The sequence below is a fragment of the Calonectris borealis genome, chromosome 5 (genome assembly GCF_964195595.1).
Source record: "Calonectris borealis chromosome 5, bCalBor7.hap1.2, whole genome shotgun sequence".
Taxonomy (NCBI): Eukaryota; Metazoa; Chordata; class Aves; order Procellariiformes; family Procellariidae; genus Calonectris; species Calonectris borealis.
In genome coordinates, this window is record NC_134316.1 from 5,340,201 (window position 1) to 5,366,698 (window position 26,498).

The following is a 26,498-nucleotide window of genomic DNA, read 5'->3' on the forward strand; positions in this document are numbered from 1 at the left end:
TCTTCCACTCAATGTTCCTCAGCTCCACTTTCCCAGTTATGCTCAAAGTTGGTGTAACACCAATTTGCTTGTAGAAGTATTGGTAAATTCTCACTGTATGTTGAGTTGGCAGTCAGATCCCTCTGTCCACTTCATAATGAAGTTTTCTGTTCCAGATGCCTAGATGTTTCCAGTTTTAGAATTAAAATTTATAGATGTCAAGATAGAAAAATATTGTCTACTGATCAGCTGTGTTTTATTTCTGCTGAACAAAGTTTTTAAATTTCTTTAGTCATGCACACGCATGATTTGGAATAAATCTAATCATATTGTGGGTTTTACCTGAAAACTACTCTATTCTAGAACTACAAATTCTGAAAACACGAAGGTGGGTAGCTTTTTGTTATGATGTATCAAAATAACCAAGTTCTGGGTCTAAAAAAAGTCCTTTATTTTCATGGCAAATCAACTTGGAACTAGAAATGTGAATAAAACTTGTCATTTCAAGCTAGCGTTTTCTTAATTGGCAGAATTAGTGGTAAGTAATTTGCTGTGGTTGGATTGTGAAATACCAAGGTGATAATACTTTCATGCTGTTGACAACACTCTATCAATTCATTGCAGCTGTGTTGGGCAAGCATGCACATCAGTTGTACTAAGCGAAAATTTGTCTTGCCATGTCAGTGATGTATTTGTGCCTAGGACAAATGTGGAAGTACAGATTAGTCTCTGGTTGGATCTTGCCATCCAAAAATTCGGTAGACAGTAGTTTGTCTTCAACGTTAACTTGGCAAAATTGTGTCCTTAATGCTTGATATTTCTATGGCTCTTTCTAATTATACCATTATCTGAATTTTTTTTTTTTGCAGGTTGGGAGGTCAACAGAAAGCCCCATAGACTTTGTAGTAACAGATACTATTTCTGGAAGTCAAAATAATGATGAAACTCAGATTACGCAAAGCACCATATCCCGTTTTGCCTGCAGGATTGTTTGTGACAGGAGCCCACCATATACAGCAAGGATTTTTGCAGCTGGATTTGACTCTTCTAAAAATATATTTCTTGGTGTAAGTACTAGTAATACTACAAAGTACTACTCTGTTTTTTATTCTGTTATTTTCAAGCCCCCAAATTCCCTTGTACTAGTTGATAACTTATACTGTCGTTAGACTTTTATTACTGCAGTGTACCAGCTGCAATGTTAAGGAGAAACTGCAGTTTTATGTGCCAGATTTATTACCAACATGGACTCACGGTCATAATTGTCTTTAACAATGAAGCTCTACTTTAGTAACTATTAGTGGATTTTCTTTAGGTTTGTTTGATATATTCTTGATGCTCACTATGAATAAGCTGCTATTGCAGTTCTGAGCACTGAAGACCGAGGAGTGCATCAGCTGCGTTATGGAAAAGGATGTGCCCATTGCAATGGTATTCCATTATGGTAGTTAGAAGTATGCTACTGACCTTTGAGACCTTAACTTCTACCTGAGCTGCAGTCTGAGGCACTCCACTGAGTTAAAAATAATAATATTCAAGATAGAATAGTAATTGAAGATGCATAAGCAAAAGATGTTACCACTCTGGCACAAGGTATTCTTAAAAATGCTTTTTTTGTAAATCTATGTGTAAGCGCTGCCGGCTGGTGAGGAAATGCTGTGGTTTAGGCAGTGCTAGTAAAACTTGCGTGTAAAACTTTAGTCCATAAGCTTTTAGACAAACTCACTCTTTCCTGGGGTGGTTGTCACATGCAGGAAAAAGCGGCAAAGTGGAAAAATCCTGATGGCCACATGGATGGATTGACAACTAATGGGGTGCTGGTCATGCATCCAAAAGGAGGGTTCACTGAGGAGTCTAAACCTGGAGTTTGGCGGGAAATCTCAGTCTGTGGTGATGTGTACACCCTCCGGGAAACCCGATCTGCTCAACAAAGGGGGAAACTGGTAAGTTGAAAGTAACTGGTAGTTAAAACAAAAGTTTTCCTGGCATTGAACGGAGGCAGTCATAGGGTAACTGCAGAGTAAGAGCATTGTCCCAGGGTAGTGGGCACTGAAATCATCTAAGTAGATGTGTGTTACAGTAGATTCTGTACTGCTATTCTGTTTCTGCTTATACAGGAGAACACTCTCTAGGTTTTCTGCTAATGTCACTTTTCCAACTGAAATAGCATAGAATGTAAAAGCTAAATAAGCTTTGCTCTTGAATCTCCATCTCTGAAATGTTCTCCTGGGACATGGGGACATCTGGAAGTTACTGCATGGGGAGCTGTCTTTTGCAGTACTATCTGAAGAGTCCACATGCATGCAAAACAAGTTTGGATAATGCAGCTTCTGTTTCATTTCCCTGCCACTAGGAAGATAAGAGAAGCCCTGCTAAATATATTGCTGTTTTATCCTGTGAAGCAGGATAGGCTTTGCCTTTACCAAAAGTGAGAGATTTCAGCTGCCACAGAGACCTGTGGCATACATAACCACGAGAGAGGTTCCCATGAAAGAATGTGTCCGCTTTTCTGTAGAAGATGGAAGGGAATTCCCATAGCCCCTTCCCAAGGTTTGTGGAGCCTAGGAGGGAGAATGCTATCATCACTCTTCCTTCTTCCCCCTGCCCTCGAAGGAAAAAAAAGAAAAAAAGTCAAACACCACCACATAGAAGTAGCCCAGTGAAGTACACAGACAGCCGTATTCCCACTCGGGCAGATGAGCTTTCCCAGAAGTCCTCTTTGTTTCTGGGTAGGTAGAATGCTGTGCTGCCTGCAGACCTGGAAAAGCCTTCATGGTTCACTCCTGCTTTTTGTTAGGATTCAGGAAGTGAGAGGATGTTCTCCTCAGTGCAACTGAAGATGCACTGTCTCTTGTAACTTTATCAGCCAGCTGCTAGAGTTTAAAGACTGAGAAAGGGTGCATGGCGGGGGGCAATAGCCTTCTCCATGCCAAAGCTGCTTTTAGCTTGGTGGTGTTACAGATGTATCCCACATACTTGCGCTGAACCTGAATTTCCAACTTTGCCATTGGCTTTGCAGAATCCTGACTGCTTAAAGGAGTTAGGAAAATGGAGTTTGAACATTTTGTTCTGCTTTCAGTAGACAGCCTGCAGTACATAAATTGCTTTGTCACTTTAATGGTGGCAGTCAAACATCGCCTCGGGGACTGGGACAGATGATGTTGCAATTGCGCCCTTTGTACGTGGTTAGCAAAGCACCTTTTTAGTGCTGCTAAAGAAAGGCAATACTAAAACAAATAAATTCCCTTCTCTGCATCCAAAATGACTTGAATTCTCATTTAAATAAAATTACATGGCACGCTGGTATTGATGTGATCAGTATTCGTTGATTGGGTTCATAAAACCAAATGCACACTGTATAATGAATTGAACACATTGCATACGAGAAAGCTTTTGCTTTGCTGTTTGTGAAGGAATTATCTGAAATGTGCATCAAATCAAGGCTTCTTTCATCTCTACTTGAACTGCTGGATTTTTCTGCTGGAAGTATTACACTGATGACCTTTCATCTGTAGTCTGTATTGTACCATCTAGGTGTTTTGTGCAAGGATGATCCACAGTTAATCTGTGAATTTAACCTGGATTAAAATGTAAATGCCAAATCAGTTGTCATTCATAGTATTCTTAGGCAGCCATGATGATTTCATGTGACCTACTTAATGTCCAGGGTATTTGTTTTGCCCTAGTGGTATTTTCTACACACTTTCTATGTATAAAGCCAGGCAGTAGGACTGTTTTCCTCTTTAATTTCATAGAGAACCCTTTTTAATATATATTCATCACTACTGAACTGGTAGCAATAGCACATGTTGCTTATATGTTTGTGACATTAAAATAAATTAAAGAATATTTCAGCAAAGTATGACGTGTGTTTGGCATAATCCCTTGAAAATGTTCTAAGTACCTGCTTCTAGTCAGATGAGAGAAGCCTTTAGGCAATGCACGTTAGGGCTGTATTTGCATGGAATACCTCATTAAATGAAGAGCCTAACTAGTTGGAGTGGTTAATTGTTCAGAAGTTGAGCCTGTGTGGCTTCAGTTGCAGAACTTGTCACTTGAGAAATTCAACAGGTAATGCACTCTGCTGTAATCTATGCAAATACCGGTGCATGTAGCTAGAATTGCATTTATCATTTATCCCTAATGTATCTGTGGCAGAGTTTCACTATGCAGTGGGAGTTCATGCTTCTGCAAAAAGCTTTACGCTTGCCACAAGCCAAAAGAAATGGTGTCTGAGTAGCAGGACAGCTGGTCTGTCCTGGGTAGCAGGTTTTAGTTCAAAAAGGATCTTTTGCTGTGTAAGCAGCTTCTGCCAGTCTACATGGGCAAAGAATTCCAGGGGAGCAATCTGCTAATACTACAGCCCGTAGGGAATGGCAAGTTTCCTCTTCAGTCTATCATGACTTACCTTAAACATGACAAAGGCATACAGAGAATCAATATTAGAGAGAAAAAGTAGCATGCTCAGAGGTAGGCGGTATTTGTGAAGAAGTTAGTGATTACTAATGTAATACCTTTCCCAAAGAATTACAGGAAGGAAAACTGTGTATAATAATCAGTATTGCCATAGCGTGTAACAGTTGTACATGAGGTCCTAAATTTGCAAGCACAGAATAAGAGACCATGCTTATTATAATCTTAAATATAGGATAAGAGACAAAGAGATGGATTCAGACAAATGGGGGGCCACAAGGAAACGATAAGACAGAATTAGGTAGCATGCTAGGGAGGGTAGCGATTTGGTGAGAAAGACGACATGTTTACAGAACTAACTCAGTTGTCTGTAAAAGCCCTCAGGCTTAACTACTTATCCTTGTGTTCTACCACTAGGTAGAAAATGAGACCAACGTCCTACAAGATGGCTCTCTTATTGACCTGTGTGGAGCCACCCTTCTGTGGAGAACGGCAGATGGACTGTTCCACACTCCAACTCAGAAACACATTGAAGCTCTGCGACAGGAGATAAATGCTGCCAGACCACAGTGTCCTGTTGGGTTAAACACTTTAGCATTTCCCAGCATCAACCGTAAAGATGTGGTAGAAGAGAAGCAGCCTTGGGCATACCTCAGCTGTGGTCATGTTCATGGCTATCACAACTGGGGACATCGCAGTGACACAGAAGCCAATGAGCGGGAATGTCCCATGTGCAGAACCATTGGCCCCTATGTGCCTCTCTGGCTTGGTTGTGAAGCAGGCTTTTATGTGGATGCTGGTCCTCCAACTCATGCTTTCACCCCTTGTGGACATGTGTGCTCTGAGAAATCTGCAAAATACTGGTCTCAAATCCCACTGCCTCATGGTACTCATGCATTTCATGCTGCCTGCCCTTTTTGTGCAACACAACTGTCTGGGGAACACAACTGCATCAAGCTAATTTTTCAGGGTCCAATTGACTGATATCACTTTGCAATGACCACAATAACATTTTCTTTAACAATTTACTGTGAAGATTTTGCCACTAACTCTAGATTTTACCTTTTTTTATAATGTTATTAATAGGGTGGTAGGGTGGGGATGGGGGACTGACGAGGAAATTGTGAGGGACTGTGGTGGAATTGGGATACATTGATACCTGGACTTGACAGATATCAGTGGTGTTGCATGCTCAAAAGCAGCATATTCATGAAGTCTTCTTGGTCAAATTGTAGTATATTTGTAATCTTTTTATTAGTACCCTGGGTGAGAAAAAGGTGTCTTAATGATTTTTTTAAGCTAAGATTTTTTAATGGAAAGGTTTTTTCTTCTAAACTTTGACAAGCCTTCAAAACCTATTTTTCAAATCTAGAAGGAACATACAGAATGTAACTGTCTTTAATTTGCAATATAATTTAACTTGAATAGTTTCTCAAGGAGCTAATACAGAATGTGTGGACAACCATAGGTGAATGTTCACTAGAGATAATTGGATAGTAAGAGAAAAATTAGCTGCCTAAATTGTAGACTATAAAAGCTATTATAATATCTATTATGGTATAACACAGCTGGCCAAAAAGGCATCAAGGATTACTTGAAACTGAGGAAATCCTGTTTGCATTGATTTCCTTTCAGTGTAATAGATATCCACTGTTCATTATATATGGCTGATTTTTTTTTTTCTTTCCTCCGCTCCCCCCCCCCCCGTTTAACCTGCATCTGGTGAAACTGCTTTACTTTTTTACATACTTAGTTCTGGTTTTTAAGCCAATGTTCTGTATATGTGTAGTCTGGCCTTTTTATTTCTGCTTAACTTAGCTTGCCCTAACTGCTCCTTGCATGCCCAGGACCATTGGGTTAATTGAGATGTAGCGAGCCTTTAAAAACTGCATTAATGAAGGGGTAGTGCCGCAGCAAGACAGAAGGTTTAGGTACAACTTATACAGAACTTATTTACACAGGCCTGAATTCAGGAGAGCACTTAGTTCGTGTTTAAATATAAACCCACGGATGGGACTGTTTAGATTCTTAAGTGCTTCAATGGATTGTGGTTATATGCTGTTATGTTTTGAAATAAAAAAGCAATTAAAAATAAGGTTTTTTTTTTAAGCTCACTTACTAGCCAAAATGCTGTAAGGAGAGCATCGTTTCTAGTTCAGCTGAGTATTTTTGTTCAGTTTTCAACTTGCTGCCATCTGTCACCTTTTTTTTGCAGATTGAGATGTGTTTGTATCCATTTTTTTCAAATGTTTGCAAATCAAACAACATTCAAATGTAATCAAATATATGCACCAGGGTGGTACATCTGAAGTGGATCACTTGAAATTCCTGACTTTTTAAGAGAGCTGATAAATGTTTACTATGGAAATAATTAAATCAGAATTTCATATGAGATGTACCCCGCCCACTGTTAGTTTCATTTCATACAGATTGATAACTTTTTGATTTGTGGTTTTTTTTTCCTTTTGCTTTCCGTACTCTTGGTATCTGAGGTATCAATCTATCCAGGTTTAAAAAAAAAAAAAAAAAAAAAAGAAAAGAATTTGGGAGAAAATTAAACATCTCTAGATGAAATTGGTCATTCAAGCTCAGTTCTGTTTAATCAACTATAGCTTTTTGCTATATTTTTGCCCTTTGTATAAATATATAATTTATATGATTTTAATATATTCTGTATATATATATACTTGAATTGGCCTGTTCATATTTTGGTTGTAAAATTGTTTTATAGTTAACCTTATAAACGTTTTACATGTCCCTTGCCAATGGTGATGGGACGTACTTTGTCTGCTGCTGTTTTTAATATAATTTTGCTGTATAAATGTTCAGCATTTTAATAATTTGAAAATAGCTTTACTTTTCTTTTTACGCTTTTGCTGTTAAAAAAAAAAATTTCTGCAGCATTTTCTCTAAAAATCCCAAACGCTACAGTTTTTGTCCCACTCAGTGATTGGGAATAGGATGAATCTTGTTGACCTAAAACTATATGCTTCTTCCTAGTGCCTTTTCAATGAGATCCTCTTGTGATTCCGTATTCCAAGTTCTTACTCCCACAAGACAACCTTGTGGCTAATCTTCATCAAGAGTGGCAGCCCAACCAGATTGGGAAGAAACGCCTTTGGCCTTCAAATCCTTGTCATGGTTTCTGTCATAAACGTGAAGGTGCCTCTTCCTTGTTTATATTCAGTACAAGTTCCTCAGGTCCCATATGCATACTGCAGCATTATTTCTATTTAGCATATACCTCATCTGCGAGAGGCAGTCTCACCTCCACCTCCTTCTTATTGGACTCTGTGAAATACTTAGCTTCGTTTCTCACAAGAGATGCTATGGAAACACACGTCCAGGAAGTGTTCCTTGTTGAATTAAGGCCACGAGCCGTGAGTTAAGGCTGGTGGCCAGAGGTCCCGAGCTCCTGTACGACAGCTTCACAGGTCTGGGGTGGCAACTGTATTACTGAGCTGAGCCGATCAGGACTTGCATGCGTAGTCTCCCTCTGAGCGTAAATGGATTGTAAACGCGCAGGTTCCCAGGCATCTCCGTTATCGAGATTCTTGACTTTCTTCCTTTGCTGTTGCAGTTTAATTGCTGCTTCAGGGCTTCGTATAGCTACACCCTGTGCAAAGTGAATGTACAGCGTTAGAGGAATCCTCTCTGGAAACACTAGCACACCATCCGGTTGTGGTGTGTTTGGCTTGCACGAAGTGGAAGACTGGCTAATGGTTTGTATCCAAGGGAAGTGTCCGTTTGAAAGGACTGTGTTTTGTTTCTTCCACTGTCAGCAATTCTATACAACAGAAGAAATACTGCAGGAAGGAACACTCTCCTCTTCTCTGGGAAACAAACTTCCACAGTTCCTTTGCCTGAATCCAGGTACTTTGCCATTAACCAGTATTCAAATCTAGGGTGAGTCCCGCAGAGCTGGATTTACTGGGAAGGCAGAAGAGTTTGTGGCATTATTTTTCTCAAAAACTATTGCCACATATGCTGCTGCGATCAAATGATGGACCATTTGGCTGCATAGCCCTTTTCTCCTTCCCTCGTCTCATTAAACACACACCTTCACTGGTCTGGTAACTCAACGGAAAAAAATTTCTGGATAAATAAAACTGGCTCTGTTTGGAGTGAGTAAACTTGAGAACCACCCTCAAACTTTGTTCTGAAAGTTTATTTCATTATTTCAGTGTTATGATATTTCTTGCATACCATTTCAAATGCTGGCAATGTATTCTGTAAGGATTTTTTTCACCTGTTACTGTTGATTCTTTTTGAATGCTTCAAAACCAGCTTTGACTGCATAACTTATAGCTGAAAGTATTTTTCTAGTCTGATCTTAAAAAAAAAAAAAGTCTGTCATATCCATGCACACTGGAGCTGTAACACTTTCCTTTTTCCTGGCAGCTTCTGATAGAGTGCTGAAGTCTCAATAGATGACTGAGTGGTAAGCGTTGCTCTTATTTTTGAATTGTGGTCCAAGTTGTACAAAAGAATTAGCATGATACTGCATTTTAATAATGCATTTTTTTCAAGAGTGGTCACTTTGTGCCTCAGGGTACGGTAATAGTATTGTACTGCCAGAGTAATTAAGGAATTTTTTTTCTTTGTGAGGGTGGCAATGGGGCTCAGAAGAGACGAAGGCCATTGTCGGGCTGGCTCCAGTAGGGACAGACCCACCTTGAAGCAAAGGCCTGCCAGGAACCGATCAGAAATGTGATTGTAGCTGTTCCCACTTTCAGACCTGGTTCATGCTCTAAAAAGGATTCTCCTCAGTTCATTAGGAAGCTCCGGGATCAAATGGAAAGGCTGTGATCTTCCCAACGAAACACTTTGTTTTAATGGCAGTTCCTGGAATTTGAGGGTTGTGCTTCAGAGCCTGACTGGGGAGCAGAGGTGCCGAGTGTATCATGGTGAGAAACTGCCATAGTCTCCGAATAGAACTTACTTATTTTTTAACTCCACACCCAAAAGAAACTGTTGGTTTCAACTGTGGTAACTCTCCCTTCAGTGCTGTTGCAGTAGCTGATCACTTTGCTCACCATTTTTTCATTCTTCTGGGAGTGGAAGGAAGCTTCTCAAGACCTTCATGTTTCTGTTCATCCAGCTCGTAGTCTTGATGCTTTTCTGGGGTCAGAGAACTGTTAGTAGTGATCTGGCCATCATGAGAACCGATGGAGGCATTTAAATGCATCTTGAGCGTGGTAGGAAAACTGAGCTGGCTTGACTCCTGCTCTTGCTTAAAGTTGAGCTGCAAATACGCTTTTGAAATGAGCTGTGCTTGTCTGTTCTTTGTAAAGGAACGCTCTGTCACGGGTGGTTAAGTCTTGTTTTCCCCGAGACTGTTGTTAACATGCCGCGTTGGACGCGAAGTGGAATCGACAGGTAGAGCAGCTGTGGATCGGAACAGGTAGGAACAGCAGCCTGTTAGGCGCTTGAGCCGAATAGGTGTGGACAGCCCAGCTATTCTGCAGTATTCTGGCCAAGGATTCCTCCTCCTCCTCCTCCTCCTTGTCTGGTCAGTTTTCAGCCTCTTGTGAGTTCTTGGCTCCTCTCATTTTCTATTTATCCATGTAGTTGCAGGTAAACAAGTCAATATAGCTTGGAAAGAAAACAAACAAGGAAGAGAGTTAAAAAGATACCTTCAGGCTTGCTTATCTCTTCAAGGAAAATAAAAATTGGAGTTGCAAATGTCTTTTACAGATTTTCTCATTATTCTGATTTTTATAAGCACTCTTCACAAGTCTTCACACTTGGTGTTGTGAATTAAAAGGAAAAACTTAGAAGGTAAGGCTATTTTTTGGGGGGTGGGGAGTGGAGAGGGGGGTAGTTTCTAGGATGAAGTCGCAGCAGTTCTGCAGGCCCTGTGCAAACCATGTCCCATTGACTGCAGCAGACACTTCGCTCTTGAAAGAACAGTAGTCAGCCTTGACAGGTCATAAAGATCGAGCTTTACTTTCTGTGGTGATCAGAGTTTTCATTTATTGGCAGCGGAACAAAAATATGAGTTGCTTGGACAACCAAACTACAGACAAAACTGGTGGCTGTCAAGATTTCCTTTTAAAGGGACGTATTTGTACTTTCCTGGTGGGCAAGCCAGTCTTCCAGCCACCTGGAAGTCCCTTCTGTTTGTGTCATGGTGGTTAGGGGTGGGTGTCGCTTTCCTCTTGGATCAAATACATGATGGGGGGCCCCTGGAAGGCTCCTTCTTGTGGCACAACCGTAGGAAAAGTCTCGTTCACACAGCGAGCCCTGTACAATGGAGAAGTGATGTTTACCTTTAAACAGTGTTAGCAGCTGTTAAAACTTCTGGATATATTTGTAAAATTGGTCTTTTATACACCATGTGAAATGGACTGAAATAATTTCTTTGCTGTTGTACCTGTGGAAGTACAAGCCATTTTACAGGAAAAAAAAACTTCAAAAAAAAAAAAATTAAAATATTATCTCAGTATTGTCACTGACTCCTTCAGTTTTTTTCCCTGCTGGTTGGTTGTCAGGGTTTAACTTTGATTTGCAAAGATACACAAATAACTTAAAAAATAGACGGTTTCTCTTTTATCCCCTTTCTTCCACTCCTCAACAAACAAAAACCTAAGCCTTTGATTGAGGATTCTTAAGTATTCAAGGTAGTGGAGTGTATTCAGGTGTGAGTGCCCTGAAATTTCAGTTAATTCACTTTCCTGATTTTTAAATTGAACTGTTTGTTTTCAATGCCAACTGCCTTCTTGCGGTGTTAACATAATTGCTAAATAAAAGCAATTTCCAGGAATAATATGCTTTGTGACTCTTAAAATTAATTTCCTTAATGGTAATGCAGTGTTTTGTTTGCATCTGTGTATTCGTGCCTTTTGGTATGCAGTCCCTGTGAGTACATAAGCTTCATTTTTTTTTTTTTTTTTTCAAATGAGCTAAAATGAATTGTCTGCCTTTTTTGGTAAGTAGAAAAAAAAATGTTGGCGTGAGCATAGGCAAGGGAAATAAGGATATCTGCAACTTTCTCTAGATGTGGTCGTCTGCCAGCTGGCTATCGGGCTTCCTTGTAATTGAAGAGCGCTAAATACTTTCCAGGGAAGATACTCCCAGGCGAACGGGAGAAGCTTTGGATTATTTGTGTGTAACTGGGTCCACCTACCAATAGAACAGCAAAACCTCTTTCCTCTGGGACCCTCGCGGTCTGTAAGGGGACCAACTTCATTTCAGGGCATCTTAAACGTGCTCAGAGCGGCGCTGGGCAGGCGCTGTATAGATGTGGTCAGACCAGTCTCTGGCACGGTGGGTTTCTGAATAGGGATCTGTGCCCGGGTGAAGAACAGCCCTTCATACTTGACCAAAAATAGGGACAACCCTATTTTTGTGTAGAACAGTTGGAGGCAACCTAAGAGAAGTAGTTCTGCTGGGGACATCGGTGGAGGAGAGGTTTCTGCTAATCCTTAGAGGAGGAGATGAGCATCAAGGCAGGAACAAGGACTGAGAGGGAGGAACGGGGAGTGTTCGGAGCTGGGGTGGTTGGTGGTGTCCCCTGAGGGCCTGGGAAGAGAAATGTCACCGCTCAGATCCTAAAGCAACCCTGTAGTACCCCTCAGGGGTGCCCTTTTGTGCGCTTTTTACACAAATTGTGGATTTTGTATCGGTTCTATCAGGCAACACCACAAGTTTGTTTTTTAATTTAAACCTACAGCTTTCAGTCTGTTCTCAGTTCATTTTATGCAAGACCAAACGTCATCCTAATGATCCGATTTCCCTTGCTGCTCTTCTCCTCATTCTTCCAACTATCTGATTAAAGATGCTGTGGTCTTTTTTTTCCGCTCCCTGCTGAAGAAAGCCTGTATTCCTGCCTCTGTCTTACCTGGCTGTAAAGCTTCACTTCTTACTGCAGCTTGTGCTGCTGGGAAATGATCTTTGTGAGAGGTTTCCAGAGCATTTGTCATTACTGCTTTTCTTTCCCTTTCAAGGTATTACTGTACGGATGCGTATTTTTTTAGGAGGAGGTGAAGAAATCTCTTTCATGTAAAACTAAGGCAGACAGAAGTTTGACATAGGTGTCTGAGCCTGAGATGTCTTTTCTTTTTAACTCACTGAAAACTCACGTCTGAAGGCGTGGGCTGAAGACGAGGAAATACTTAACAGCAGAAAGGAATTCAGTCGAACCCCAATGACATCAGTGCTTAAAATTATATATATACATATTTATAATTATATATGTAAAGAAACACATTTTGTGGAGTATTTGCCTTAAATGCCGTATTCTTAAAACTCTAGCTAAACCGGACTGTGGTCCTTCTTCTGCGCATCACCTTGCGAAGGCGAGGGAGGTGTGCCACAGGCAGCTCCCAGGCTGCTGAAATCCAGCTGTGGCTCTGCGGAGCGGCTGCGCAGCCAGGTGTGTTAGCACCGAGAGGAGCCGGGGCCCGGCCTCCGCCTGAAGGACGATGTGGGATTTGGGCTGAATTGCCTGTCAAGCTAAGACCACAAATCCAGCTCGGCAGGCTGAGGAGAGCAATGAGTAACATCTGGCTAATCTCAGGTCTGTGGCGCGTCCCCTCCCCTCTTTATTTCTCTCTGATTAAATAGAAGTGAGGAGCCAAGGAAGGGGTGGAGGAAGGGAGAACGGGGCCAGAGTAATTCTCCTGATGAGAGGGGCTGGACGAGGACTGGGCTGAGCTTTGTCCAGGCAGCGTTTGTACAAAGTGGAGTCTCTTCTCGCATTAGATGTGATTCAGCAAGCCCTGCCTGTGTGTGTACCAGGAGGCTGGTGTGTTCCCCAGCCCTGGGCTCACCTCTGTCCTGCTTCCTAGTCCTGGGAAAACTGCTTTGCTTTTTCTCTCCCACATACACCCGTATTTTCTTGTCCTGTTTGGAAACCTTGACCTCCACTGAAATCTTCAGGTCCACGCAGAAAGGCACGTAGAGTACGGCCATAGCTGTACTTACGGGGGCTGTATGGGGACCTAAAGCCAAAAAATTAAAGGAGCCCAGGGGAGGGCAGCAAGTCAATGGGGAGGGCAGGTCTGACTTCAGGTTTTCCCCTGCTCTACCCTTGGGTTGGACATTTTTCATTTCCCCTTTCCTATCTAAAGAGCAGGAATTGCAGGGTTGAAACGATGATTTGAGGGTTTTCTGAAAAAAATCTGGCTTTTGACTAAAGGGTTTTACCTCCCCTTCCTGCAAGCAGAAAATAAATGTTTCCCCTTTTTTAATGGGAATGTTCCCTGCAGAAACCTGGGTCTTCCTTCGTGTGTCTCTTCTTCCTTCGCTCTCCGTGGGCTTCCAGGAGTGCCGTCCCTTGGTAAGATTTGTTTTCTCCCTCCCCTCCCTTCCCATCAGGATAAACCACAGCAGTGGCCGGGGCTGGCCGGGCCCTTCATATCAAGATCCTCCTGCCTTTCCCTTGGCTGGGGAGAGTCTTGCTGGCGGGGAGAGTCGGCCCCTCCTTGGGAGGAGAGCCAGGAGGGTCACTTCCAGCCAGATCAGGAGCGGCTGGGGATTTGAGTGCATGTAACCGAACATGTCTAGACAGCCGGGAGCCTACAGCGAAGAGAACAGCGAGTTTTACAGGCGGTCCCTGATGAACAAGGAGAAATCTTTCCTCCCCGACGCACGTGTGGGCCAGATGTTCTGCCTCGCCGTCGCTGTGGTGATCTGCAGGCTCCCGAGCTGTGTGGACAGCAAGCGGCGAAGGTGAGCTCCCACCCAAGGTGAGGTTCCCCAGGCAGGGACATGCACGCGTGCAGCGAATGCAGAAAGGACTTGGATGTGTCAGGACAGACAAGGAACATGCAGGGAATCTAAGAAACTTCAGGTTTGGTCTGTCCATGCATGGTTCAACTGGGCAGCAGTAGGTCTGGTGTGTCCTGGGTAGGGTGGACTTGCTGCAAGCCATCAGGTCAGAAGGTGCATGCCAAGCAGCCGTCTGCATGGGACTTCCAGCATATGGAAGCACACAAATATCCAAACCTCTTTTTTTTTTTTTTTTTTTTTCACTTGGACGGAATTTGCAGGTGGAGGAAGAGGAGATTTATATTAAAATTTCAGTAATTCATAGCCCATAGTCAAGAGGCGGCATCTATAGCCTCAGTGGAAGGGTGTTGTATTTAAGGCAAAGGAGCAACTTGCTTGTCTTCACCCTCAGCATTGTCTCATCCAGTTTCCAGGGAAGGTAAGTTTTTGTTGGTCTTTGCTCACAAATGCAATGCTCGATGCTGTAGATTGCTTTAAATAGAGAAACATCTGATCTGGATAAAGTTTTCCCCACTCAGAAAACCCCAGCCAGTTTGGTCTGAGTAAACTCTGCAACGAGCATCATCACTCCTCCGTCAACTTCCAAACAGAAGCGTTGGGAGCCGTTTGTTCTGCAGCAACTGTCAGCATTTCAAGCTTTATCTCGAACAACGAAATCAATTAAAATACTGAAAACATCTCTAAGGTGACATTTCCAGAAAGATTCAGAGGTTCAAGCCAATGACTCCACAGCGGTTCTGGTTACTGGAAACATCACGTGTGCCAGCAAATACACCAGAAATTTCCTCGAAAGCCCGAAGTGTTTTCAAGCGATTCACGATGCCAGGCAGGCTGGGAAGAGAACCCAGACGTTGTTTGCAGATTTGAAGGACTTGGCGTATTTTGTATTCAAGGTCTGCAATTAATAAACACAGAGCCTGCTAGGAAATAGGGCCCTGGCCCCTCATGGCAGCAAATGTAGATGAATGCCCTGCAGAGGCTGGTGAAACTACTGCGCTACGCTGCTCTGGATCTGGCTTTTTTTCAAGGGAAATTTTTGGAAACGGAGCTGGGGGGTTTGGCAGGAGTCCTCCGAAGCGTGGCTGTGTTTAGCCTGGGAGGATAAAGCACCATTAACGTCCCCACGTGTACGGCAGCCCCGTCTGCGTCTCTGGATCTCCTGCGCTCCGCAAGCAAGGATTAAAAGCAGCCTGGTCCTGCCCTTCTCAACTGAAGACACGCTCACACTGACGGATTTCTCTGAAAAAAACAAATATCTTGGTTTTGAAGCGAAGAATAAATTCGCAGTGGGAAGCCAGAGCAGCTGACGGATGCCGTAGCCCAGGGTTTGCTCCGGCAGCCCTGCCTGATGCCCAGGTTTCCCTCGGGACCCTGACCTGCAGAGCATCAGGCAGCGCTCACTAATAGCTTCCAGCCCCGGGGCTTGTATAAACGCTTCCTTCAAGAGGGATGAAACAAGGGTTGAACTCTCATGTCTTCACCTGCTAGTGAAGCTGTACCGGGGTGTAATGGGTGGCTCATGTGTCTCAAAGGTTGAGGTTTAAGTGGTTTTTTTTTTTACTAGAATCAGCAGATTCTGCTGTGTTTTGTTCCTGTTGACAGTTAGAGTGTCACTGTAGGATTATGCACCGATGTGGAGTTGCCTCCTGCTTTCCTTGTGAGCTGTCCTGAGCCCCTGCAGGGTAAAAACCCAAAGTACCATCGCCCTCAAGCAATTATAGAATCATAGAATCATTAAGGTTGGAAAAGACCTCTAAGATCGAGTCCAACCGTCAACCCAACATCTCCATGCCCACTAAGCGCCTCATCTATACGTCTTTTCAATAATTCCAGGGATGGTAACTCCACCACTTCCCTGGGCAGCCTGTTCCAAGGCCTGACCACTCTTTCAGGAAAGAAATTTCTCCTAATGTCCAATTGCTCCATATGTTTCCAGTGACCTACTGGTTTCCCAAAAAACCAACCTGCAGGCTGTGTTGAAGGGCTGTACGGAAAGGAAAGGGCAGTAACTGTCCCAGCGCTGGCAGCCGGGCACAGTGGGATGCTGCGGGCGGAGGGAATGAGAGGAGATGGGAACCCAGGTGGGATGAACCACCATCATCAGGTTTTTGCTGGGGTTTTGGTGGCTCTAGAGCCTTGTGGGGCAGAGCACATTTAGACAACACCTTGCTGGTGTGTCCGAAAGCAGATGGATGAGGAGATGGCTGCTGAGAGCCTGTGCCACCTATGATGGTGCCCACTCCTGCTGTGGTGGTGCCCCCCAAACCTCCCTCCTCAGGGTACCACTTGGGAGCTCAGCCTGGGAGGGCTCGGGGCTTAGAGGCCACCTTCGATCCACAGGTCTGAGATACGAGGGATGAAAAACCCAGCCCAGGCTGCTGGATGCCAGCCTGGTTTGAGCTTGCGTCCGACCAACGCATCTCTCCCAAGATCTCATCTTCATTTTTGAGCCATTTGGAGAGGAATATCCCTGAACTTCCCTTGGAGGCTGTCCTGCTGTTACTCCCCCTCCCCATGAATGATGTGTACCTCTTTATTTTGTCGAGTCTGGCCCTGCTTTTCAACCATCCTCTTTCAAAACAGGCTACAAGCCCTTTAGCTCTCAGGTTTTTCTTCTTGTCCATGTGCATGGACATAGTCAAGCCACCATCAATCTTCTTTCCCATAAGCTTAAGCGGGATGAGATCCTTATGAGCCTTTCTACATGGTATTTTCTCTGGCTTTAAAACTATTTTTGTGCTTTTCTGTGCTTTTTCAAGTTTCTCTACTAGATCTGTGCAGGCGCTTTCCCACTGAACTCCCCAGTGGTTTACAGAGACGTAAGATCATAGCCCATCCTTGCAACCGCCCTGTTCATACCCGCAAGGCTCCAGGCAGCTGGTAAGTAATGGGAGTTACTGGTTTTGCTGAGCTGAACTGGGTGGGTTTGGGGCTCCCCTGGCTGCAGACCCCCACCCCATGGGGCTGGCAGCCTCCCCCCACCCCAAAGCCCCCCTCTTGCCATCAGCCCCATTCCCGGGGCTGCGCTCAGCCTGCCAGACGAGCCCGTTTGCTCCAATAACCGTCCTGCCTTCCTCGTTACCTGCCACTCTGCATGCAATCAGCAGAGATGTTCGGATGGATTTCCAGCTCATTAACACCAAGGTCCCCAGGCAGTGTGGCTCAGCGCTGATCCCCGCTGCGCCCCGGGGAGCTCCCCCGAGCCAGAGGCCGGTATTGACCACGCCGTAAGCCACTTGGCCTGTGTTTATTGATATTTTGCGGTCCTGTTTTCAAACGTCAGGGTGTTCAAAGTCAAAAGCCTCCTGGAAGTCCCTCTGCGTTCCCTACGGCACGCTGGGCCGTTAGTAAACCTGAACATGATCTCATTAAGAATGAGAGCACATGTGTTTGATGCTTATTTCCTACACAACCACCCAGCGGAACCAGTTGTTTTTGCATTTCTTTATTCTTTGAGTTGAATCCTGCACGAGTGCGTGTGGTTTTCCACCTGGGACAGACATCTGGCGGTTACCCACCTTGCGTTGTTTGATCCTGGCTCCACATTAAACCGTCTTTCTATTTTTCTAGAATTTCCTTTCAATCCACAATTAATTAGGTATTATTAGCTGCACTGGCTCCAGGAGGTTTCTCACCTCTGGTTTTTACAGGAGCGGAGCCATGATGTGCAGGGATGACTGACTGCTGCTTCCAGTAGTACCAGTAAGAAATGCCTCTCTTCACCCAGTCTGTTAATGCACAAGCATTCTGCACCCAGGCCTTTGCTCTTTACTTCCCTATTTTTCTTTTCTTTTTTTTTTTTTTCCCCTAGCAATAACATCAAACTGTATTCCAGGATTTACAAGGTAAAGCTGCTCCTTAGAGAATACTACAGCAGTGATCAAAGTCCCCGTAGCTTTTATTCCTCGGTGATTAGCCGGGTGCTCCCACCAGTCCCGCGCCGTGCCGAGCAAGACATCAATTTTATTTGATCGGATTACGCAAAGCATTTTGCTGTGCAGTGGCAGGATGAGGCAGACACCTGGCACGGTGGCACCTGGGATTATCTTCATTGTCACTCAGATTTGGGGAGCCCTGCAAAGCGCTGGTTGGGGATGGGGAAGCTTATGGGCAGGGCTGGGTGCTGCAGGGAGGCACTGGTAAGGCACTGGTACGCTCTCGGGGGATGCTTACCGGGTCGCTGCATGGGGTTTTCCTCTAATTTCCTCAGCAGGAGCAGGAACCAGAGAGTTTATTTTCCTTCTGCCTGGTCCTGGGTGCAGGATGCAGCCATGGGAAACGGGGATTCACCCTGTCTCCCCATCCAGCTCGTGGGAGCAGCACCGACTCATTCAACAGACATCCCTGCTGCCTAAAAGTGCTTTTTTTTTTCCTAGGATTTTACCTGCAGGTTTACAGCCATCTCCTGCTTTTCTAGCAAATCCAAATGCAAACCCAGCAGAGCAGTAAGGTACCCGACACACACCCCATCCTGGTCCCTGCCACTGCCCCTGAGCATAGGACGTGGACCTCTGAGGCACCCCGGGGACCAGACGGGATTTCGGGTGCGGAGGCAGATTCCTGGAGCTTCCCACCAGCTATTGTGGCTTCATTCTGATTTCCTCCCCCCCCCCATCTGCTTTGCTTTAAGAATTAACATCTGGAGCTGTGTGAATGTATATCAGAATTGCAGCTATCTTTTTTCTTCTTTTTCTTCTTTAAAGCCCATATGGTTGCAGGGAGAAAGGCAAACCCGAAGAGAAGATACATCAAAAGAAAGCCAAATATAGAACATTAAAAAAAAAAAAAAAAATTTAAGACAATTTTGAATAATAGCAATGTATGAGTGAGTTTCTAAAAAATCTGCCGACTTTGAAGCCAGTCTCATGACTTATGAATATTTAGAGCTGGCAGTCCTGGATGCAGGCTTTTCCTTGAGTTTATTTGGAAAAGTGGAGCTGAACTCAAGTGCAAAGCTGAGAATGTGATGAGCTCAAGGCAACCTGGCCCGGCAGGTCATGCTGGAGTTACGTGAACACGGTTTCTCTGGTTTTGTGGGTTTAAGCAGGAGGGTGATGTTTCCCTGAGCTGTGCTGGGGTTTTGGGAAGCAGCCCGCCCTATTAAACCTGCTCCATCGGTCCTTTGAGCATTTCTGGATAATAGTCCCGAGCTTGGAAAGGGGACGTTGGGGCTGTTTTAGCCTTGGCAGCATCCTTACCTGCCCCAGGAGACCCATGTGGTCTTCCTAAAATGCTTTGAGATGTGAGAAAAGAGCAATCTTGGGGTTTATTTCTCCTTGGGAGCGTGGGGGAAGGATGCTGCTGCTTTCAAAGGGTTTGGTGCTTTGGAGACCCAAGACTGTAGAGAGGTCTTAATAAAAAGGAAAGGCTGGAGGAGATTGCTGATGAACAGGGCTGGATTTCCCTGTTTCCCTGCATCTCTCCAGTTTCTGGGTCCAGCACGTGTCCTGGGGCTGGTGTGGGCTGCAGTTGTGGGTATCATCTGTGTGTATGATGTTTGTCATGTAAACTTCACCAGGATTAAGCTGCTGGTAGGAATACAGCTAAAGGCATCGCTGGTGAACTTCTAAAATTATTCTTTTTTAAGACTGAACCTCTAACGTGAGTGTATGAACGTGTAGTGTGTGCAGAGACCAAATGCGGCGGCCACGGGTGGGTGTAAAGGTTCGGGAGGGCTTGTGGCTGTTTGAGTCCATGGGGGCTCGTTGGCTTGTGCGCGGGATACCCAGTGATTTTGTGCTTCTCCCCCTCTCGCTATGCTGTGCTGGTTTGCAAAGCTCGTACTGGGGCGTCTTTGAGCAGCTCGGTGAGCTACAGGGACGCGCAGCACGGTCGAGTCACTGTGGGGGACCAGCCCTTACGTTGTGTGGCTGCTGCACCCGCTGTGCACCCTTGAGCCCATGCTAGTGGGTGCCCTCCAACGCACCCTGCCGTAACGCCATGACCAAATGTCATTGCGCCCACCTTGAGAGGGCTCCGAGGCAGCCCCAGACCCTGCAGCACGGCACGCGAGATGCTGCAAGACCATCAAAGCGGCATCGCTCGAAAACAAAGCTCAGACGCAGCATCCGAGCATCCCCAGCTCTGCAGGTCCCCGTCAGCAGGAGATACACCTAGAGACTTTCATCAGGGATTTACTGCTTTCCTCCCCTCACCAAGGCCGCTTTGCTTTTAGGAGGGCTGCGAGGGCTTTGTCACTGCCGCGCTGTAACTCCCAGGAGAGCATCAACACGATGGAGACGGCGGCCAAAAAGCCCTGAGCTTTCACCAGATGTTCAGCTCCTGCTATATAAAGCCCTGTGCGGGCACAGGCCCTGCGCTCGCTGTCTAGCATCAGCCACCGCACTGAAAAATGGACACCCCCTCCCAAAAAAAAATCCCGAGGGTTTTTCCCGGTGACTTTGGCAGGAGGAAAAGTGGAGCTCAACAAATAATGAACCGAAGGCGCAGCTCAAGGTCTCGCTGGAGGCTGTTGTGATAAAGGTCCCGGGGTGCTGCGAGAGGGCTGTATTTGCAAGGAAATACTTGCTGTAATAAATAAAGGGATTATACATTTTTCCAGATGTATTTAAGGCTAGGAGGCTAAGAGGAAATTCCTAGCTGGATTCCTGACTGTGGGATAACGCTGTTTCCATGGTCTTCCCTGCCAAGAATCACTTAATTATGAGTAATTAAAAAAAAAAAACCCAACTCCAAAACAGGGCTTTGATTTGGCTTAAAAATGCCTGAGGGCTTTGGGGACAGGAAAATAGAATAAGGGAATAAACAAACAAAAAAAAATGAACCGAGTGACCTCCTGTGCGGATGGGACGCTGCGGGGAAAGGGGACGCTGCTTATCAGGGCAGGGATTTTGGCCCTGGTACGGCACGATCCTGCGCCGGAGCCAGGGATGCTTTTCGGTTCCTTCAATAAGCACAGCTCCTTCTGGCCAGAGGAGTTGTTAATTGTGTCGTTTCCCTCTTTATTCTCCCTGGCAGAGCAAAATCTCTGTTTGCCGCAGGGATTTGGGCTTGCTGTAAAGGACCCGGGGCCGCTGGCTCGCTGGTACGTGGAAAGATGCAGCTTTCCCAGGAAAACCTGATGTGCTTGGATGGGGGCTGGTTGTCAGATGAGATGAAAAACCCGAGCCCTAGAGCACTTGCGGTCAAAATTTTTTGGGATTCATTAAATTTTCCCTTCCCTGCCAGGGATTTGAGTATGGACCCTCCAAAACGCAACACTTAAAGTAGCAAAATGATCCCAACGTGTAACTTTATCCCTGAGAAATTAAAGTTTTTGCTCAATTCTCATCTTATAGAAAATGGGGGGGCCAGTTTTGAGATTTCCATCCCTCAGCTACGAGCCGCCGAGGAAAACCTGGCTACTTTGCAAAGTTGGGTTGAAAATGTCTTTTGCCAACTGTTTGCCCTGGAGACGGGCCGTTGCTCTGGGTCATCCTGGCATAAAATGGTTTTATTTTGAAAGTGCTTAAAAATCACAGATTTGGGGTTGTTAAACACCTGTGCTGGTTTTTGGGGAGCAATTCCCTCGATCAGAGGCTCGGGACAGCCCGGTGCTGCCCGCGGGTCCTGCTTGCTGCTGCCCCCACGTATTCCGAGATGCTTTAGCGAAGCATAAACCCAAGTGGGATTTTCGGGTGGTGCATCCGTGTTATCCCTATTCCTGTAACTTGGAGACCCAGATGTATGTTTAACCCTGCCAGGGCTGTGGTTTTTAGGTCCTGGCAACAAATGCTCCTGCTTCACGTTGGCGTGAGTGCCCTGAACCCCGCACGCGGGTGGATTTGCGCTTGCAGGGGATGCACCCGTTGCGATGAGATACGCATCGGTACCGTGCACGTCAAAGCCCATCAGGGACAACCTCCTGGGCTGATGGGTTTGGAAAAGCTCCTGGTTTCGTGGGAGAAGGGGAGAGAGCTGGAAGTGATGGAGGGAAAATATGATGTTGAGGGAAATGGGTGGGGGAGGATGGAAAAGGAGGGACAGGCCCATCCTTTCACACGTTTAGGTTATGATAGCCACGAGGGCAATAAAACAAGCGTGAGGTTGGGATGGAGCCCGTGTCCGTAATCTCTTTCCCCAGGGGTTGGTCCACCCGTTTGGGTGTGTGGCCCGGCTCCCGTCCAGCCAAGGGGAAAGGTGGGGAAGGGGCGATGAGAAGTGCTAGCACTGGTCGCATCTCTCCAACCTCAAGAGTCGTGGCTCCATGAATGACCCCCAGCTCCCAGAATAACGTCGCTAGTTTGCTTCGGCTGTCAAGGGCAAAAAAAAAAAAAGAAAAAAAAGCTCAGACCACAGAGGGACCAGGGATGCTGAGCAAAGCTGTCCCTGTGCCTCTGCATCCCTGTCCTCGCCCGACACGCCAGTTCATCAGCTAAAGGCGGTAAAGGAAAGGTGACGGGTGTCACCCACTGTCCAGATGGGTGTTTGGGTGTCTTACATAGAGGGCGTGTGATAATGTAACATTTATCAAATGTGAAGATGCAGCACGATTGCTACGTACCCTGGATTCCTCGGTAGCTGCCCAGATGCAGCTGGAGAGGAGCCAGCGACGGCGGGGAGCCGCACGGCGAGGGCTGGCTGCCGCTCAAAATGCAAGTTTTACAGCAAATACTGAGCTTTGCCTTATCTGCTTGTGCTAAAGCCGCAACCTTTTTCAAAAGAGACCGAAATCCAACACAACCAGGATTTTTGTGGTTGATGCAAGGTATTTAATGTTCCCATTTAATTAAATTTGGGGTAGAAGTGGGATCACAAGCAGCCAGGCTGGGATGTGCTGGGCTTACTGGGTGGGGGCAGATGTGCCCGTCTGCCAAGTGCCAGGGGGACGGGACACCCCCACACCCTCACATACCCACGAAACCCTTCCTTAGCAAACGCACTGGGGGGACTTGTGGAGGATGCCCTTGTGGAGGATGCCCAAATCCTGGAGGTCGGGGTGGGGGAAGCCAAATGCCTCCTCTTTGCTCAAACCAGACGTCGAGGCAGAGAAATCTGGGGAAAGCCAAATGTTTCCTGGCCTGACGGGAGACCCCGGTTGAAGTCTGCACTCTGCTTTTGTTCAAACAGCCGTGAGCATCATCTTGGACGCTGATGCAGTCTCTGCCCGTCGTCTCTCTAAGATGACCGAGAATAACAGTTTATATCTTCTCTCGCTGGCTGTAAAATTCTTTTAAACCTTTTGCAAAAAGCCTGTGGGATTTGACAACATACTCCTTATGAAAAAAGTCACAGCGACCGTCTTGAGCAGCCCTGGCTGTGATCTTTAGCTGCCTGGGAGAGAGCCATCGGCATGGATGCAGGCTGAATAATAAGGACTCCCGCGGTCGCAGAGGACAGGACAATATATTTTTGCAGGGCAGTAAAACCCGCTCGATGCCAGGCTCTGGCAGGAGCTGGGGCTCTGATCTGCTCCTTCCTCATCTCCAGGTACGGCATTTCATGGTTTCAGCCCCGCGCCGTGGCTCGGCACAGCACGTTCCCGATATCCCATCCTCGCCGCGGTTTTCGAGGCGCGAGTGCTGCAGAGCAGGGGCTCGCTGGACCCCGCAGTTTTCGGGCAGCTGTTGAAAGAAACTCTATCGCAGAGCACTGCGTTTGTGTTTAATCTCTCCCCGCTATCTAAATCACGGGGGAAGGTTTTATATACGGCTCTGACAGCACCGAACGGCTCTACCGGAGAGGGATGCGGGGAATTTATAGCGCACCGACCGCTGCTGGCGAATACGCAGGCGAGGCTCCGAGCGGTGAAGGATTTCTGGGTTTATCGAAAGGGAAATACAAATGTAAGGCAGGAGCTGGCTGGGGATCTTCCTAGCTCAGGCGGTTTAACCTGCAGGACCGAAGGATTTTAGGGTTGATGCGGGGGTACGGGGATTGCCATGAGGGATGGCCAGGCACCCCGTCCTCTCCTGGGGACCGGGGAGGGCATGTCTGGGGGGGGGATGCACAATTTTCTGATGCCAGACAGCTGCACTGGGAAGGAGGTGAGAGATGAGCTGGGTTTTGGAGGTGGGATATGATGCCCAGCACCCCAAGAGCTGCATCCCGACCCTGAGCAAGGCTGGATGAAGGTGCAGGTCAGGAGCGGAGGGCACCTGCATTTCCCTTTTGCCATCCCAGGCTCTTCCCCAGCATCAGCAGTGCCCTGGGTGGTGTGGTCCATCACCTTAAACCAAAAAACCAGCCCATTTTTGAGCTCAGCTGGGTTTTTGCAGGTGGAAGGAAAGGTTGATCTTATCCTGAGCTCAACAGAGGCTGCTCCTCCCAGTATCAACCCTTCCCCGACCACACCGAAATGCTGCTTTGGTTAGCGCTGGTGGGGCCGTTCCTGCAGCACCCCTGTTCTGCCCACGAGTCCTGCACCCAGATACCGCCTTCCTCTCTGCTTTTCCATTTTAATCTCTTGTACCCGCAGTATCTTTGAGTCTTCACTGGCTTGGGGATGTCTTTTATTTTTTTTTTTTCCCTCTCTGTCTTTTACCCTTCACGCTACCATCAGCTTTCTGACACGGGACTTTTATTGGAATAAAAGTAGATTTTTATCTCCCGAGCCTGTTTATTAAACCCTCTCCCTTCTTTCACAGTAAGTTACCACCCACCCTCCCGGACGTTTGTCGATTCAAATCAGGTTTAATCAACTCACAATATTGGACATAGTAAAATTGGATTTCTGAAAGCCCAATAAAGTTGTGCCACTGCACCGTACCGTAGCTGGAGGAGCTCAGATTTCATCACATCGTGTCAGCAGCCGCAAGAAACGGCCCATAAGAAACTCATCTACTGTGCTCCAGCAAGCTGCTAAAAATGGATGAAGCCTCTCCCGAAGAAATATTGACTATTAGTATTCTTATTAACATTCTGCTGTCAGAAATGACCAGTGGTAATAAATATGGCTGTATCTTTTCATTGTCCTGCCCATTCATCACTGTCTGGTGGAGCTTCCCTCGATGCCGGGTGCGCTCCCCGTGGCCACACATGGCCCCTCTCTTCGCCCCGTCTCCTGGCCCAAAAGGAGCCGTTTGCCGTCATGCTGTGACCTTGATTATTTTTTTTAAATTATTTTCTTTTTTCTTTTTGACAGAGCAAACAGAAGGAGCCCTTGAGAACAGCTCGCTCCGCGTCTCCCCCGGCAGAAGGTCTCACGGCGATGGGAAAGGGCAGGATGTGGTCCAGGTGCCCGCGATACTCCTGCTCGCCTGTAATTAGATTTCCATAATTATAATGAGAGATATGGGTAGACTTGGATTATCCTCACGGCTTATTTCTTCCCTAATCTTGGGTGAGCTTTAGCACTAGGCTAAATCAAGCTGTATTTTTGCAATTGCTTTGAACTAAGCCTAGCAGAGCTGTCCTTGCCCTGTGCCGCTGCCCGTGCAAACCTTCCCGGGGCTGATCCGAATTAAACCAACCTTCTTCTCTTTTCTTTGCAGGCTGGTTTTAATCCTGACAAGCGCCCTGATCTGGCTGCATGTGTCTGCGGGATGGTGTGTACGGGAGGGGAATAAGCAGTGACGGGAGAGGAGGGAGGAAAATGGCTTTTTTGGGTATTAAAGGGACTGGGATGCTGGTGTGAGACGGCAGGTCTGGGCTTGACTCTTTGCCCAGAAGCATCACCTGGATGAGAGAAAGTGCCAGCAAAGTCCCCGTTTGCAAACTCATTTCAAGGCCCCGTGTCTCGTTTAATCCTGGCAAGGACGCGACTTCCCTCGCTCGCTGCAAAACCAGGCGCCGAGGCAGCGCCTATAGAATACGAGGTAATGAACGCCGAGGGGCAGCCAATTCACAGATTAACAAACGTTGTTTCCCAACACGGGGCAAAGGGAGGGTGGATTTACCGCTGCAGACCCGGCAATTTCCTTCCTCCCGAATTCTTCCCGGTGCTCGGTTTCGTGTCAGCAGGGATCGGGGTGTTTCGCTTTGCCCAAGCAGGTGGCATTGCAGGAGCCTGGACTGCTCCTGCCTGCACGAGAGGGAGAATCCCAAGGAATGATGTATGTATTTAACACCAACTGATCACGAAGCGGCTGCTGCTCCACGGAGAGGCGGTTCTTGGAGGTGAGCAGCTCCGGGCAGGCTCTGCTTTTGGTGCAATCGATGGCATAAGCCCTGGATGCCTTTCGGTGCAGTTGGTTTGATGGAGCTGGAGGGCGAGAGGTGGTCCCTGGCTGTGCCACGGCCGTACCTTGTCCCACGGGGCCAGTGTGCTGAAGGGGTCCCTTGGCCACGTCCTTCTCCAGGGTCTCTGCTCGCTGCAGTGATGCTTCATAAATTCGTCTGAAGGCAGAAATCCCCCCCAAAAGGGGGGCTCAGCCACTGGCCCCACCCATGGTCACCGTGGCCTTGTCCCCGCGAGCGTGGGGAGTGGCAGG

At 46.4% G+C, this 26,498-nt stretch overlaps 2 protein-coding genes across 4 annotated transcripts in view; both read left to right on the forward strand.

Moving 5' to 3' along the window:
* PELI2 (pellino E3 ubiquitin protein ligase family member 2) overlaps positions 1–6,930 on the forward strand; it is a 77,158-nt gene extending 70,228 nt beyond the window's left edge. For all 3 annotated transcript variants that reach the window (XM_075150801.1, XM_075150803.1, XM_075150802.1), the window contains 3 exons: positions 849–1,046; positions 1,734–1,922; positions 4,810–6,930. In XM_075150801.1, coding sequence (XP_075006902.1) covers positions 849–1,046; positions 1,734–1,922; positions 4,810–5,376 — 954 coding nt within the window. In that variant the 3' untranslated portion in view covers positions 5,377–6,930. The remainder of the gene's footprint in view (positions 1–848; positions 1,047–1,733; positions 1,923–4,809) is intronic.
* A 6,964-nt stretch (positions 6,931–13,894) lies between these two features.
* The window catches only part of TMEM260 (transmembrane protein 260), a 95,002-nt gene continuing 82,398 nt past the window's right edge, over positions 13,895–26,498 (forward strand). Inside the window, exon 1 of the mRNA XM_075152408.1 lies at positions 13,895–14,067. Coding sequence (XP_075008509.1) covers positions 13,895–14,067 — 173 coding nt within the window. The remainder of the gene's footprint in view (positions 14,068–26,498) is intronic.